Source organism: Barbatula barbatula (assembly GCF_947034865.1).
Source record: "Barbatula barbatula genome assembly, chromosome: 14".
Taxonomy (NCBI): domain Eukaryota; kingdom Metazoa; phylum Chordata; class Actinopteri; order Cypriniformes; family Nemacheilidae; genus Barbatula; species Barbatula barbatula.
In genome coordinates, this window is record NC_136777.1 from 11,093,569 (window position 1) to 11,110,669 (window position 17,101).

Genomic DNA, 17,101 nt, shown 5'->3' on the forward strand with positions numbered 1-17,101 from the left:
CATAGAACAGCAGCTTTATTTAAAAAGAACATGTAAGAATATACAAAAATGTTCTCCTTGGTGTTTGATTCATATGTGGTGTCTTATATTTTAAAGTATTCACTATGTCTACAACAGTCCATAGACTTCAAATACTTGCAGAAATGTATTTGTATTCAAGAAAAAAGCCAGGAAAACACAAACCACTAAAAGTACACTAGACAGTGTCATAAAATTGTTTGCTTAAACATGCCTTTTGTAAACTATCTAAAAGAGCAGCCACCAACACTTTTGAGGTACAATCAGTCCTACAAAAATATAATTGAATAAAAGGCAACATAACTGTTTAAACATAAAAAGTAAATTTTCATTAAGCTAAAAAAATATACAATAATAAACATTAAATATGAGTCTTGCGAGGCGTTCTGTTGAACTTTTGGTGTGTATGCTGTTGTGCATGAGGTCACTCTTCATTAGGGTGCTAACTTGATAGATTTAGGGAGACATACACTGCATGCATGACGTAAGCTGAACGAATTCTCTCATGGTGGCACTATTCAGTATTTACAGTGATAATGACGTGTCCCCGCCACGGGCATATGCTGCGGCTTGTGCTGTTTAATATTCCTTCTTTTCAAATCCACGCACACAAAAACCCTTTTTATTTCTACAACCATTCACATCTGTTACCACAAGAAATATATGACAGAAGTCACTAGAGTAAGTAATTTCCCTTATGGTGAATATGCTGTGTTCTAATTTTCATATTTAACAAAATACCATAACATTTTCTATTAGTTAATTAAAAACAGTGATAATATATTAAAATATTACAATTACAAAATTACAACAACAAAACACATAACCACAGTAACCAACATTCTGGCAAATTATTGAAAAAATGCTGGGTTGTTTCATTTCCCAAATCCATCATGTTGACTTAAATAAACCTATCACCCAGCATTTTGAGAGTGAAGATAAATAGACTAAATATCAGGAAAATGTATTTCAATAATGTACATGATAATAAATCCAACACAAACTAAGCTGATATTTTAAAGTGAAGATCATTGCTGTTTATTTGACAACCACAACCAGAATCAAAAATCCTGTCCACCTCTTTCAGACGGTCTTCTGTAGTACAACAAATCCCCTTGGTTATACTTTCCATGAAAAAGCATTTCCGATTAATTCACATCCTGTTAAATTTGACCTTCAAATGGGAAGCAAGGTTATTGGTCAACAGCTGAGGTAAAATCATGATAAAACGTTTTACACACATAAACGGAAGACATCAAGTCATCAGTCTGGTCTCATTGCCAGCTCCCATTGCTAAACTTTGACACCAAAGAACAGGATTGCACATAAAACACTTAACATTGACACAAAGTTTGAACGTAAGAGTCAGACAGCATATGAGGAGGTATAAGGATTAGGTTACTGAGTGCAAGGCTTTTCTAATGGAGGGACCGCAGGTGTTTCAGCAGCGATGCAGATATGTACTGCCCCCTGCTGTGAAGAATCTCTCCTGGGGGAATTTGACCCAACATTGCAGTTGGACACACCTGAACGGCCGATTCTGTAGCTAGGCTGCGCTGAGGGCAGGAACGATCTAGACTCAGAAGTGACAACAATACCGGGGATCCGACCAATCATACCTCTCGATACGGTCATTTCTGTATTGTCACCAGCCTGCAAACAACACAGGATCAAGCCATGTACAGATATCAACCTTCAGAAAAGAAAAATCAAAGAACAATATGGAACAATAAAGCTTTTCTTCTAAAGGCCACATTTTCAATAATTTAAATATCATTCACTAAAACCCTTTTTTGTCAATATGGCACAATAATTGATCAAATAGATTCAGAAAAGGAAAGGCTTACAGGTCGCACAAATTTGCATAGAAATAGTAAAGGCTCTACTAAAGGTTTCAGCAGAGATTTACAGCATATTTTTTAAGTTTATATTAAACTTAAGCAGACTCACAATCGACTTACAGCTAGAGGGAAAGCACGGCCAGGTTGAGCAGGATCATCCACATCAGAGGAGTTCTTGGTGAGACAACCATACAATAGTAGTGTGACTAACAAGCCAAAATTTAAGTGGCTATTTTGAACACAAACTCATACAAGAAGTGCCTTGGAGGTCACCTTTTCAAAGATGCCTGAGTCAGGGCTTTTGAGTTTAGACTTGAAGCTAGATGAGTAAGATGGTTTGAAGTCTGTGACCTCTGCAGTATCTCTGCTAATATCACACGACACCTGTCGGCTAGCTGGCCGGGAGCCCATGCTGGAGAGATCAGCCTCAGTGTCTGTCCAGCCCTGAATGTTTTAAACATACACAAAACCTTCACAAGAAGCACATGGATATGAGTGACATAATACACACAAAATACAACCCCTTTACCTCAGTGACATGACACATTTGTCAGTGAAATTGTTGTGTTAAATGACAAGAAAAGGACGGGATTTGATTTTATCCATAAGAATCTGACTGGACAAAGTTGCTTTGACGTTTAAGAAAATAATAGCGATGTCAGTTAAGTTGGAACATTATTTGAAATCGCTTAAAAAGTTATATTCGGTTACAAACATTTTCTTTATTCAAATAACATGCACCGATGAATTGCACAATATTGAAAAGACTTTACTTTTAAACCTTCTTGTGAGTACCCACCAAAGCCTTTACAAACAATGTACAGACCTATCAGAGAAAACCCACTCACAGATTCACTATCGGAGGCTGACGAGAGCCGAAATTTCCCAGTGCTGGTTCTGCGGAAGGGTCCAGAGATATCAGAGAATTGACTCGTGACAGTGGAACGGCGTGTGGACATTAAGCTACTGTTGAAGGAGTGGAGGTCAGGCTTGGGCACACACAGCAGCATGCGGAGACAAGGAATGTATTTCGCTATGGCCATCCTGACAGAAAGACAGATGCTGTACTAAGCCATATTGTATCTGTTTTCAAGCAGAACATAAATGGTCCTATAACTGGCAACCGATATGTCAAGAGCATGCTGCTATTCAGTCCTGTTAAGTAACCATTGATCAAACACAGTGTAAAATACTGATGAGAAATTACTGGTAGATCTATTGATTAGTTTATGCACCATAAGGCATTGTCTGAGCACTGGGTCAATGGATGTTTAGAATGTGCTTGAGATATTTGTTTAACATTATGATTCGTTTATAATGTGCTGTTGGTTGTATTTTGTTTAAAAGTTTGTGTAGTGTTAAGAAACTTAAACTGGAAGGTCTTCTGGACCAGCGTTGTTTACACCTTTCAAAATGGTCTAAAGGGTACAGTGCTCATTTTTAATTATGACATATTTGCTCAAAATCATTACTTTTTGTGACATGCAATGTGACCTTTTAGGAAATTTCACTTGCGGACAAACATATGTCGAGGAAAGTGCTGTTGTTGTTATTTAATGTTTAGCTGGGATAAATCAAAAGAGCTTTTTACCCCCTGAGGTTTAACACTGTTGTACCCTACTGTTAGGATTCTCTGTGCACGATTAATGGCTCTTTATGCGCGAATGGACATTCAGGTTAATAACATCAGTTATAATGGAAGTGTAAACCCATAATCAGAGCTTTTTCTGATGTCACTCATCAATTTGCGATCGAACACTTAAAACAATTACAATTTACCTCAGGTGTTTGTGTTAATGGGGCCAGAGCAGGTAATCACATGTGACCCTTGTTTCATTTTGTCCACTACAATGTCAATCTTTCATGACAGGTTGGGAATCAAAACTGAACCGGTCTTGATTATAAACTACGCTATGCTGATATAAAGAGAATCAGGTGTGTATTTCTGTACCTGTATTTGGGGTGTGTAATGGCATAGATGATGGGATTGTGGATGGCTGAAGCTTTGGCTATAACAGCAGGTACTGAATTCATATATGGCGTGAGCATATCAGCATAACTGTGAAATAGATTACAATGTATATAATACGTACAGTGAATACATAGAAAATTATTAACAAATGAACAAAATGCAAATCAAAACATTCTAGCTCAGAGTGCCTAAAGCAGGTTTTCTCAAGTGGCTCGTGAACTTTTAAAGATTTTACATGAAAATTTGGAGAATGAGCACTTTGCCAAATTCTAAATTTAATTAAAAAAAACCTTAGTTTACTTTGTACAAATTACAATTAAAATGGAGTATTTTTTAACAAAATGTATAAAAATTTTAAAAGTAACACTCTTATTATCTTAGATACAAAAATGGATAATTGTGTGTATGTGTGTGTGTATATATGCATTAGATCAAGAAACTTAATATATTAATAAATCAATAAATTATATTATAACTTTGACTATACAATACTATATGCAAGCCATTAATGTATATGTCCATGTGTGTTTGTATGTTTGTAAGCTTCAGGATTCATTTACCCAGCAAACGCTGTTAGTGCCACAGTTGAATATGGAGACCAAGAGATGACATACATGAGAATGACAATAAGAGCGATTTTCGCCATCTTCCATTCATTTTTCAGCCGCTGGAATCTTTTAATTGAGTCTCGCTTGTTATTCCCATTAATTTTGCCCACAGCTCTTAAACGAAACAACACAAATCAACAGTTAGACAGACAGAAAGGACATTATGAACACTATTGTCCTATCAAGCTTTAATTGTAATCAAAATGTGTCAGTTAATTTATTTGAATTACATCTAATTTACATAGTCCGGGTTTAAAAATGAATTTAAATATACAGTAACACTGATTTCAGATGTAATAACTTGATAATGTGGTAAGTGAATTTACATTTGCACATTTGGCAGATGCGTTGAGCAACTTACATTACACTGTACATTTGTTACTATACAGTATGTGCAATCCCTGGGATCGAACCCATTACCTAGACGTTGCTAGTCCCATGCACTAATCACTGAGCTACAGGAACGCTGTTTAAGACTTTTGGTGTGATCTCTTTCCACATTTAAATACAGAAGTGAATGTGGTCTCAAAACTTTATGAAAATTAACCATGGTTTAACCACAAATAAAAAAAATAAACAAAATAAAATAAAACATCTTTTCATGTAGTTATTTAATGGTTACCACAAACTAGGCTATGGTCATCGTGGTTTTTTCATTTTAGGGATAAAGGTTGTATTAAATACTCACTCATTGGTGCTACGAATGGACCGGAAAATAAAAAAATAGCAGTAGATGATGATGGTAAGAGGAATGAAGAACACAAAAGTGAAAAGAAGAATCGTGTAAACTCGCACGGAGGGCGTGAATGTCATATAATCCCAGGTGCAAGAGGTCAGCAGCCCTTCAGGAACATAAGCGCCTGCGAAGACAGAGAAAGACAGAAAGAACAACACAGTATTAAATAACAGTCTGTAAAGATACGTAAGTGACATCCAGCGGTTAAGCTTTTTACACCCTGTGAAAAACTCAGAGAATGAAATACAATGCTGAGTAGTCATAACACTTCTTATCAGCACCGATCTGGCTTTGTGTTATTTATCATCTGTCTTGGAGTCCTGATCTGCAAAGAAAATATAGGCTGTCATGCAGGCAAGCTATAAGAGACACTCTTCGTGTGAAGAGGCAGTTGCCTGAAACCACAGATAGAGAGTCCCAGAGAGACCAAATCAGGCTTTATCCGCATCATGCTGAAAGTCTAGTATTTGGGGACCTTTCCTCAGCACAGATCCGAGTTAAACAGTGCACTTTTTGCCACTGGTATACCACTCAAATCTTTATGTTTACATACAGATCATTCTGACGGCTGATGCCTTAGCTTAGTTGTTCCAATGGATTTCTGCTTTTGATAATAAAAAATGCAAGTAAAGTCTTAAACACGCTGCAAGAGTTTTGCTCAGATTTTGCCCAGATTTTCAGTCTGTACTTGTTGCAGAAGGTCTGTGTCAGTCTGCAGATTTGATCAGTTGGTGTGTTTCTGTCTGAAACTTTCAAAAAGTCTGTATGTCTAGTTAAAAAAAAAATCTGTTCAGATTTTCAATCCAGCCAAGAGATCGCATGTTAATGAAGCCAAATTTACCCATAGGAAAAGGGTCAGTTTTACAGTTGCCCAAAAATGACTTACAATGAAAATGAACTGATAATGAAATATGCTAACTTCAAAAAAGGCTGGTATAATATTATAAGAATGGGCCCTGCAACATATACCCATGGGAGCCCATCCCTAAACCAAAGCCGCATTTTTCCACACGACTTGGTTGTGTACTGTGCACTTACTCCAACCAAAGAAGGGAGGTAGACTCCATCCGAGGGAATAGACCCAGGCTGCCAGAAGAATCAGAACAGCTCTCTTTTGAGACAACACTCCTATGGAGGCCAATGGCCTTGTGATCACAAAGTATCGATCCACGGCGATGACCACGAGCGTGATCATGGAACAGATGCCAAATAAAGCCCCGCAGAATGCATACAACTCACAGCCTGGAGATCATGAAACGGCAGAATTAGGTGGGTCTGTACACAAGCTATATACACTTAAACAAACAGATGAGATATGACATTTCAATGGTAAGTGCCACTTTGTTTTCTGTTCTGTTAGGGCATGCGTAAAGAGAATGACTTTCGATGCATTCATATGTATCACTGATTGCATGCTGTATATAATAATTTGATTCATGAAAACTTCCTTTCTCAGAACACATTTACTTGATGCACTTTAATATCAGCGTTATTTAATATAATCATCTCCGGATGTCTTCTCCAACACCTTGTCACGCACACAGTAGAGTAGATTATGATAGATTCAGGTTAATCCATTCTGTGTGAAAGCTTTCAAATTGTCACAATGAAATTGACGGTGGTCATAACGGTGCCTTGTTTTATTGGAAGCAGACATTTGAACCCGTTCTAACACATGAAACTGGGTCAGAGCCTCAAACTTTGCCCAAAAATGTGTTTGAACAAAGCTGTTCTGTTTGCTGAATGGAAGTTTATCAATACACAATAAACAGTTTGCCCCACAATAAACCAATGTCAGGCATGACATATTCATTTTGGGGTGAGATATATTTGGAGACTGCCCTAAAATATGTGATGCTTTGTTTGATTGCTTTAAGGGCAGATATTGTATGTACACTAGACATTTTTTTTTCCATGTGTGTGGGAGCAACATCAGAATTGCACAGCCACATATGCACACAATGTAGAGGAAACTATTCATTTATCTGTCAAAGATTAATTCATGGCTCTAAAAACAGGTCAAAATGGACATTTAGATTGATGTGTGTACCTTTCTCTCCAAAGATCCATCTCTTGTGCATGCTGGTGGTGAAGAAGATGGGTGCTTGGGTGGCACACATGAGGAAATCTGTGATGGCCAGATTTATTATAAACAAGTTGGCAGGTGTCCTGAGGGTCCGGCTTCTAAAAACACAACATAGTTTGGAGTGCAGGAAAAGTGAAAATGAAACGAATGAAAGTTGTAAAACGCAACATTATTTTATCAAGTTTCTATGACTCATTAGTGTCTCTCTGTATGTTCCGCTTTGCTCAGCCTGTGTTGATAGTTCTTCTGTCCTCTAACTAACTTTAACAATGACACTATTTACTGTTTTCATAATGGCCATTTAAGTAAATAAGTGGTAATTGGCTAAAGTATTACAATTTGACTAACTACCTATCAAAATTATTACGGAGTTCAAAAGGTCATTTTTAATCCATAACTGATATTAAGTTAAAGATGTTTGGCTAGCTACACGTGATGGAAAACTCTAAATTCCCTTTAGTAATGAATGTTATATAATAAATATTCCATAAAATAATAAATATGAATAGAAATGGAGATGGGGTGCTAGAAATGCTGAAAAAAATATTGATAATTGATAATCAACAGTGAACAAAGTGTTTAGCAGCTAAACCTAATCTCACCTGCTGAAGGCATAGATGACCAAGAAGTTGCCCAACATGCCAGTGATGCCAACGGCAAGGATGACCGCACCAATAATGTAATGAGCATGATCAGGTACTTCCACCGTTGGGAAAGGATAGACAGACTCTTCAACCATGGCAACCTTAAAAAACGTAGATTAAATTAAGATCAAATGATAAAGCTGTTGCTGTACCATAAGAAACAAATAATATATTGATTTCACTCAAAAATAAATCTTTGTAGAGTAAGTTAAAGCTCTCTTTAAGACACCTCTTTTTCTTTGAATGCATTTGTGCAAATATTTGTTTGCTTTGTAAAAAGTAACTTTATTCCTAGGAATTCCCAAGAATGTTTTGCAGATTGTAGAAAAACTTCATCCATCTGTTTCTCAACACACACAGAATCATGCTTTGGCCACTTTTTCTAATTTTGCCGGGAGACATTAATAATGCTAACTGACATTCAGACCTGCTTAAATCCCTCACAGACATAACTGTGCAAGAACATCAGCGACAAGATATTTCATTTTATATTAGAGGTGCACAGACGTTTTATTAGGAATGTAATGTTTCAATCAATCAAAACTTCACTTTAAACTGAAATCAACAGCATTGCTGTAATTTAGAAATAAATACAAGACTATAGCAAACACAACACAATGATTGTAAAAGGACTACTGTAAAAAAGCAATCATAAAACTCATTTTGTAAACAAACAAACAAAAAAACGTCAATGTTGAATGTTCTGCTCCCTTTGCTTTTCTCTGTTTGACTAATGCTGCTGACTGTCACTTGTCCTGAACAATCTTAAAGGAATAATTCACCCAAAAATGAACTTTCTTCAGTGTTTTTATTATTTGCACACCCTCGTTTCAAAACTAAATGAATTTCTCTCTCATTGACGGAAAGCCTCACTCCCCATTCACTCCCAGCGTATTAAAAAACAACATCAACATCCTTTAACAACTTATCCTAATGCTTGCTTTGTTTCTGAAATAGGAAGTAGTATTGTATTTATTTTACTTGGCCTGCTAAAGTATAGAAGTGTAAACATTTGACTTTCACATAGCAATTAAGATTTGTGCATGCACAGATTTCACTGGGTTGACATTTGTGTACTGCATTATCCTCAGGAAAAGGTTTAATGAAAAGACCTTTTGTGGTGACTGCTGAATGCAGGTCAAGCACTTCAGCCAAAGTCATATCAAGTCAGATAAGTGTCGTCTATGTGATGGAGGAAATTTGACAAACAGATTCTGTCACTGCATTCACATGATGACGGGGAGTCACTATAACAACAAGCTGTCACATTTTCAACTGCATCTTAATCTCATGTTGCAACAGTCTTTAACACAGCTATTTTCTCTCATCAAAACGTTCATTGAACCACTTCACATCCGGCATTTATTTGTTCTGAAGTTATTCCAATATGTATCAGCACCGTTTGTTCTCATTCACTATATCAGAGTTTGGGGTCAAATAAAGATCTCAGCCATGAAAAACTTCTAGGACTGAGATAAGAAAGTCTTATTTCCCTGAGAAGAAGACGTTTCTAATGAAATAAAACCTGTTTTGCTCCCACATCTGTTTTCCACTCAAGAGTAATATGACAGTACCAGTCTCTCAGTAAAATATGTCTATTCCAACGCAAAATTATTGAAAGACAAGAAACGGTTGATGGAAGCAAGTAACTTTTTATGCAGACAATGACACAATCAACATATGTCTCCTAGTCAGGCTAACTGGGGATTTTTTTTCAAATGAAATCTATGGACAGGAATAATTCACTCTGAATTATTTACACCTTGGAAACGCTTCATTTAATTATTGACAAGACATTTGCATAATGAGACTTTGTCATTCAGAATCACTTGGCTTTTTTTTCTTTTTCATTTCTTTATGTTACTTATTTGACTCCTAGAGACGAATTACACACAAATGAATTGCAGACACTATTATTTTCTGACATTGTACTCTGATGGAGCTTTCAAACTCGCATTAATACAGAATTGGAAAATAAACTTGTCAGTTTTTATCACCTAAAATGTAACTTCCCTTAAAATGTAATTTCAAGTCATAAACGTAAAATGATCGTCTTTAATGCATTTTACTGTTTATCATTCCTGTGCCCGAGCCAAAATAACAGAGATGGGAATTTACATTAATGCGTTCCCAGCTGTCCTTCATATCTGGATAAGTTCTCTCATGCTCTAGACGCTTCAGGTAAGTTAGACAGTAAAGCTGCCTGAGCTCGGCTAAACACATGCCAATACCTCCTGCTCTTAAATCTGAAAGAGTTTTTCCCCTACACTACCCTGAGCTTTACATGCAGCAGTCCTTTTGGAGACGATTTATTCTTTAAATTTAGAAAGAATGCTATGATTCTGTGAGCAAAACAAACTTTTCCTTCAAAGCTTTTTGTGGTTGTGCTGAATTACCTCCGATCCCCTTCCCCATTAAGTCTTGCGTGTTCCCTTTGTAAAATTGATTATGTGCTTTATGTCGCTGAGGTGTTTTTCTTCCTGTCCCCACACTGTACTCACTACTGAGCATAGTCTAGGGGTTGCCTTTTTTTCTCTTCCTCTCTCCTCATGTCATGCTGTATTTCTTTCTTAAATTCAAACTCTCCTACTGTGCATCAACAAAACAACCTTTACTTCTCAACTGAATGAGCATTGATCTTCCAAAAAGCCTAATACTTAGAAGAACTAGAACCTAAACACGATTATTCCGTAATCTTTTTATCTTTATCTCTCATGGTCAGTGAAGTTGGTTTTGTGGGGATTATTACCATCAGTCTGGGAAAAAAACAAGAGCAAGAAAATGCTTCTCAACATCCATTACTGGTATTGATAGACTTACATCTATATCAGAATGTCCTTTTCTATCCGGGTATCAATAGGCTTCTGGGTCACATTTGATTACAGACTGGTCACATGCGTGTGTTTGTAGATGTATGAAATTTAATTTCCTGATGAATATGACCCAAATTTGTGTCCTTCTAAACAAGATGCTCAGGGCTCATTATTACATAACAATTTTGTTTAGGGTTATGAAGTGAGAAAAAAGCTTTTGATGTCCATCACACACTCTACCCAGATCAGACTATAAACACAGCACCCCCCACTGTTCATTTTGTGTTAGAACAGTGTGTTGCAACGCATATGAGGTCAGTAAAGGAGTCCTATATTAATTAAAGAGGCTTATATACCTGTAAAATTAAATTATTCTAATCCCAGTTCGGAATTACTCAATTTTATCATGTGCTTCAGATTTCAGTTTTTTAACATAACTTTTCTTGAAATTGAAAAAAGTTAGGCTATGTAAAAAAAACTTAATCAAATCGTGTAGAGCCGATGTACATGATTAAATTTAGTAATTCTAAAAAACGTTTTTCAGTGTATTATGTATGTATTTATTTATTCATTGGTTATTTGCTAGCTTACAATCAAATAAATGCTGGATAATATTATAATGCTTTTCATGTTGTCATGTATGAGTACTCGAACAAACAAGTTCTTGTGGATGAAGACATTATTAAGCAGTTTGGTATTTTGTAAGAAAATAGTTTGTCAAAGTCTGTCACAAATGCCCAAACACTGAGTGACTGAAGGACATAAGCCTTTACATGCAATATAAGAAAGACATAAAGCTTCAAAAAGCCTATTACTGATGACCATAAATATATAACTTATATGTCACAATGTCGGTCCTCTATGGCTTTGTGTTTTAAAAATTATTTTATTCTCAACACTGCCAACAACACAGACACCGTACCACATTTTTAATGGTATGTCAATTTGTTGTCTTTGCTTTTGTCGTTAGCCTGTATCAAAATCTAATTAACATTCTGTATTCCCAACATATCAGCAACGAACAATAAGAATACTGATAATATTGAAAACATTTACATATCTTGACAACATGTGACCGAACAATATAAGAGTTGTAAAGCATAACTTACAGATGGAAAGCAGATGAATATCATCATATTACTTACAGGTGTAGTGATGGGAGGTAAATCCACCAGCCGGTACGCGCTCGCTGCGGATCTGTTCCACGAGGACAGGCTTTCCACGATGCGCGTGCAGTTCGGGTCCAGGCTCGGGCACGAGATGCCTTTCCTCATCATCACTCACGTAACAGAGACAGCAAGAGACTTTTCAGTCTGTAAGAGAGGACGTACAGCTTCACTTGTGTTGCCTCTAAAAGAGTGAGTGTGTCAGCTGCATGCTTAAATGAACTACAAGAGGGTACTCCACTAAAGCTATTCACCCTTCATATTTAACACAGACAAAGAGACACATGTAATGAGACCAGCATTACTATCATGACCTAAGCTGCACAAATGTGTCAAGGTACTAATAAGGCAATGGACACACACTGGCTGCTTTGTCTCTCGATTTTAAGATCATTTTAGGATTTACAGTACATTTATGAAGTGATTTTCACAGACACTGATTTTTTAGACTACTGTGGAAGATATGGATTTGCTTTCTTTTTTAATATATTACACATTTTCATTGTAAATGATATTGTGAGCATGTACAATTGGCTAAAATGTTTGACTAAAAAAATACATGAATCAAATGGAATCTTTTGACAGCATGCATTCAACGGAGTCAGGCTCGAGCATGTTATATCTGTGATGACACTAAAACAATTTAAAATAATACTAAGACGGTAGCATACAATTGTGCCCATTCTCATACATTCAATTATTTGTTTGCTGAACATTGAAATGACTCAAACCAGCAAATTCTGCAAATACAGATTAAGATACATATAAATATAACTATCTTGTAAAAAGACATAAAGACAAATCAGACATTCACTTCAGATCCTCCGGACAAGAGAGCACATCAGCGTGATTTTGGACATACATCTGCTTTTACTGGAGTAAATAAGGTTCAGACAGACAGTTGTTTCACTGGTCTTATTTTATGACATTTGCCAGAATCAGTCACACAGACAGAGAAACCTGCCTTTGCATCCAGAACATTAATCTAGACTACAAGCTCAAAGATCTGATATATGTCAAATAAACCATGTACTTCATGTCTGTGACAGACATTATCTTGGTATATTTGGCTATACTCCGAACCTCAAATGTATTAAATTCTAAAGCAACCTCAACAATCTCAATATAACAGTTATCTGTTAATGACGTGAATGGATGACGATGTGTTTTAATGTTAACCTGGAAAGAAAGAGGAAGGTAATGGTGGGATTAGTGTGGCCACCTGCATTACAAAATTGTATCTCTTGACAAGTCTAGTGGAAAAACCAGACTGATAATTCTTCAAACCACAGTTCAAACTATACCATAAACAAACTATATCAAAAATTACAAAATACTGAACATTCCAGACACAATGTCTCCCTCAATCTATTTACAAGCAGCATTTCAGTTTTCAATAAGCAATTTAAAATTGCAGTAAACAATTCACAAATGGACCAAGTATTAGTTTGGTGGCACATTAGGATGATTTATACAAGACTTCATTGTTTGCACCATTGTGTTAAAACCATGATGTGTTTGTTCTTGTAACATACTTTTTCACAATTGCTATATTATGCTTTATAAATTAAATCTTTTAAACATTTGCCCCCTGGGAAAACTTTTATGGGTGATTAGAGGCTGGTACCCAGGGGCTTATAAAACAATAATCCATTAAACCAAATAGAGTGATAAAATACATCCTGTTGTTTTAAAGTGTCACATTATAAGGATGTTTAAACAGTCAAGTGCACAATACCTTAAAGATCCTAAAGTTCATTTGAATGACTGACTGACATCTAATGTGCCTAGTAATCCATCCCCAATTTATGACAGTCATTGCTTGAAGCAGAAAAAATTGTTTAAATGCATCCCAAAAATGATGATGCTTTAATCTGTTTATCTTTGCCATGAATTGGACTGCAGCATATAAACATGAATGTCCATTCGAGAGGCTGCAAAGCAAACATTTACTAGATAGAGAACTCGAACAACGAGATCTCAGATTTATTTATTTATTAACTTGAAATGTACTTTACAAGTCAACTTCAACAAGACAGAGTTTTTCTGTTTACATCCCCAAAGGAAACATGTTTCATGCGATGCAAAATACTGCAGAATATCGTAATGAAGGAGAGAATGAGTGCAATGTAAATGTACACCCTAAGCATGACGCCAGATTGTGTTTATATGCACTCAAGATTGCTGTTAGTTTGGTCACAAGATGAAAGTGGGAATTGTAATAGAAATAGTAATAGTAGTAAAAGAAAACGTCATGCTTAAGGAGCTGCTTTTCATCTATTTGATAACTTAATTTGCTCATTCCACCCCACTAAGATGTCGTCACATTTTCGTTTCTTTGCAGAAGGAAATACTGTATTTACGAAACACACTCTGTAGAGCAGTTTGTCCGTTTAGGGCTACTGTAGAAACAACATGGTGAATTCCATGCAAGGGGACCCGCGGTGTATGTAGATAGAAATAGCTCATTCTAAGATAATTAAATCATAACGATTCATTATGTAAGATCTTTATACACCTCTGAACACATAGTTATGTATATTATATTGCATTTATGTCAATAGATCCTCCACAGAACTACACACTGGACCTTTAAGCTACACAACAATGTCCAAATTGTTCCACATATAACTAACGTGAACATTTCCAGGCATGAAAAAAAAGGAACAACTTAAGTAAAACCTAGTTTAAAGCTCATATCTGAACAGTAATTTGGTTAAAATTAATAGATCCATGCCCTCCATGACTGTATCCCCCAATGTGATTCTGAGTTCATTCAACAAATCCAGCTCATATTTCCTGTATAAACATGAAACAAGCGCAGTGTTCAGACATTTCAGCCAATACTATACTGTACAAACGGGTTAAAACACTCTCTTCCAGATAAAACGTTTGTTTTACTTCCTTAAACAGATTAAATGTTCCTCAGCTTTCCAAACAGGACTTTTTCGCTTCTTAGTCCATATAGTTGATTTAACCCACTTTGCATTGTATCGAAATTAAGATTTCCCATGGCGATTAGATTACTTATAAAGATTCAATGAACACTTAATGCCAAATAGAGGGCTTTCAAAACTAAAATCCCTGCACGGGACCTCCCATGCAGCCTCTCAACCATCCCAAAGAAATAAACCCAATATAAAGAGAGTTTTTTCAACTCTTAGAATAAATGTTATTAATCAATAGTAGTAAACAATAGAATTACACCACAAAAGATTTACATCTATGGATTTAGAATTTGGAAATTAGAGATTCAATTGTTCTTTACGCTCTTGAAGCAAAAGATTCTGTAATCATTTACTCACTCTCTAGTTATTCCAAATCTGTATAAATGTCTTTGTACAGATGTATACAGATAAAGATTTTTGAAGAATGCTTGTTAAACCAAACAGGTCTTGGGCAACACTCAATATCATGGTAGGAAAAATTACTAGGGGACTCAAAAGTGCCCCAGAACTGTTTGCTTTCCTACATTCTTCAAAATATCTTCATTTTGTTCAGCAGAACACAGACTTTTGTAAAGCATGGTAGTCAATGATGTCCAAGAAATGTCAGTTGCTAACATTCTTCAAAATGTCTTTCTCTGTGTTCGTCCGAACAAAGACATTTATAGTATACAGATTTGGAACAACAAGACGTGAGTTAATGAAGACAGAATTGTAATTTTGAGTGAACTTTTTTTCTATTCAGAACGCCAATGAACCTTTAGTGTAACAACATCTTGCAAAATCTTTCATTCTGATTAAAATCTTTATTTTCAAGTCTGGGTGGAGACATTGGAGCGAATATGTCCAATGCAGAAGGCTTTGATTTCTTTAAGCATGATTTTTCTCACTCTCCCATCTCCGTCATCCTGCTTGTTTTGATTAGAAAGACAAGGTCAGGCATCCAACAGCACGAGAGTTACCCTGAGAGTGAACCACTTCTACATTTTCAGATGACTGGACAAGACAGCATGGCTAGAAGTTATTGACCCACCGTGGGCTGGTTTGGTGGATCAATTTCGTTGCTTCTTCATAAGAATGTGCAGTTTAGCAACAAACATACAGAAACATATTGTAAGTGAGCTTTAAAAATTAAAGGCATTGGTGAGCACACTTGGTGGTTATGTAGAAACCGTGCAAGATATCTTGTTGATTGACAGCATATTTAGATTATAAAAGAGCAATACATAGTGGTCATGAGGGGATGCTGCATCTTTCTAGCAATGATTTGCCACACCACACAGATAACCTACAGACCGACAAAATAAACTCACACTAAACACTCCAAAACACACTTCAACACAAAATGAAAACCTGAAAATTCAGCTACACATGCAACAATATCTTATTGTTCCTTTAGCTCTACTGGCATGCGCTAAAAATGCCCCGGTCATCGTTTCATTAAATAAATGATAAATCGACATCACAGGTATGAAAACAGTTTAAAGTTTACAAAGCATGCATGTAAAGGGCTCATATAGAGGGGTCCGTTGTGGCCTGGTTTAGAGAGGTGGAACAGGACAATTCCAAGAATAGATGCTTTTTCAACAATTCACAAAACAGACATTTTGACCTTCATCTGCAAACGTTTCTTGGAATTGTGAAGTTCTTTGTGGCCCCAGCTCATTGCAGAACAACAACGAAGAATCTGAAGACCTTATGCTGTTTCCCATTCAGACAGCAAAAGTAATTTTACACGGAATGGAAATTGGCAGTTGCCCCGTTGACCCCAACGTGCTGCCTAGCGATTTTTTGAGAAGCCATTTGCTACTGCAATGTGACAGTGGTTACCCAATACACACATCCTCTTGTATTCTAGAGAAAAAGAGTAAAACGGGATAATACAGCATGGCCGACATCACTTCACATGTGTCCAATAAGGAAATATAAAATTTTACTGCCGTACTTTGGATTTCCGATCTCAATTCACACTCATGTAAGGTATGACAGGCTGTGTTGTATTGTTGTTAATAATTCATGGCATCTGCTAAATACACAAATTAAATGGAAATATTTATATTATATTCTTTTTTACCGACATGATTTCATTATGGCACAGAAAGACTGCCTCAAATATTTACTATTGTTTGTACACGCAGTCCCCAGGAATTGAACCCATGACATTGCTAGCGCCATACTGCACCAGTTGAGCTATAGCCAAAGACTGATGTTTAGCAATACCTCACAACAACAAATAAATTGATGTTTCTGTAGACAAAAGGCTGAATTCTGT

General features: G+C 36.2%; 1 protein-coding gene across 1 annotated transcript; it reads right to left on the reverse strand.

Moving 5' to 3' along the window:
- opn4a (opsin 4a (melanopsin)) lies at nt 1–12,110 on the reverse strand. Its single transcript, XM_079472401.1, has 11 exons — nt 11,864–12,110; nt 7,864–8,006; nt 7,226–7,359; nt 6,214–6,417; nt 5,128–5,299; nt 4,392–4,553; nt 3,811–3,918; nt 2,708–2,903; nt 2,133–2,303; nt 1,980–2,033; nt 1–1,671 (listed from the first exon to the last, which is right to left on the reverse strand). Exons 1-11 carry the CDS (start codon nt 11,993–11,995, stop codon nt 1,417–1,419), a joined length of 1,731 nt encoding a protein of 576 aa, XP_079328527.1. The 5' UTR covers nt 11,996–12,110; the 3' UTR covers nt 1–1,416.
- Nucleotides 12,111–17,101: the final 4,991 nt, after the last annotated feature.

Coding starts and splice junctions, on each gene's coding strand:
- opn4a (XM_079472401.1), bottom strand. CDS start 11,995: ATGATGAGGAAAGGCATCTCGTGCCCGAGCCTGGACCCGAACTGCACG. Junction 7,360..7,863: donor GTCATCTATGCCTTCAGCAG/GTGAGATTAGGT, acceptor TTGTGTTTTTAG/AAGCCGGACCCTCAGGACAC. Junction 5,300..6,213: donor ACCTCCCTTCTTTGGTTGGA/GTAAGTGCACAG, acceptor CTGTCTTCGCAG/GCGCTTATGTTCCTGAAGGG.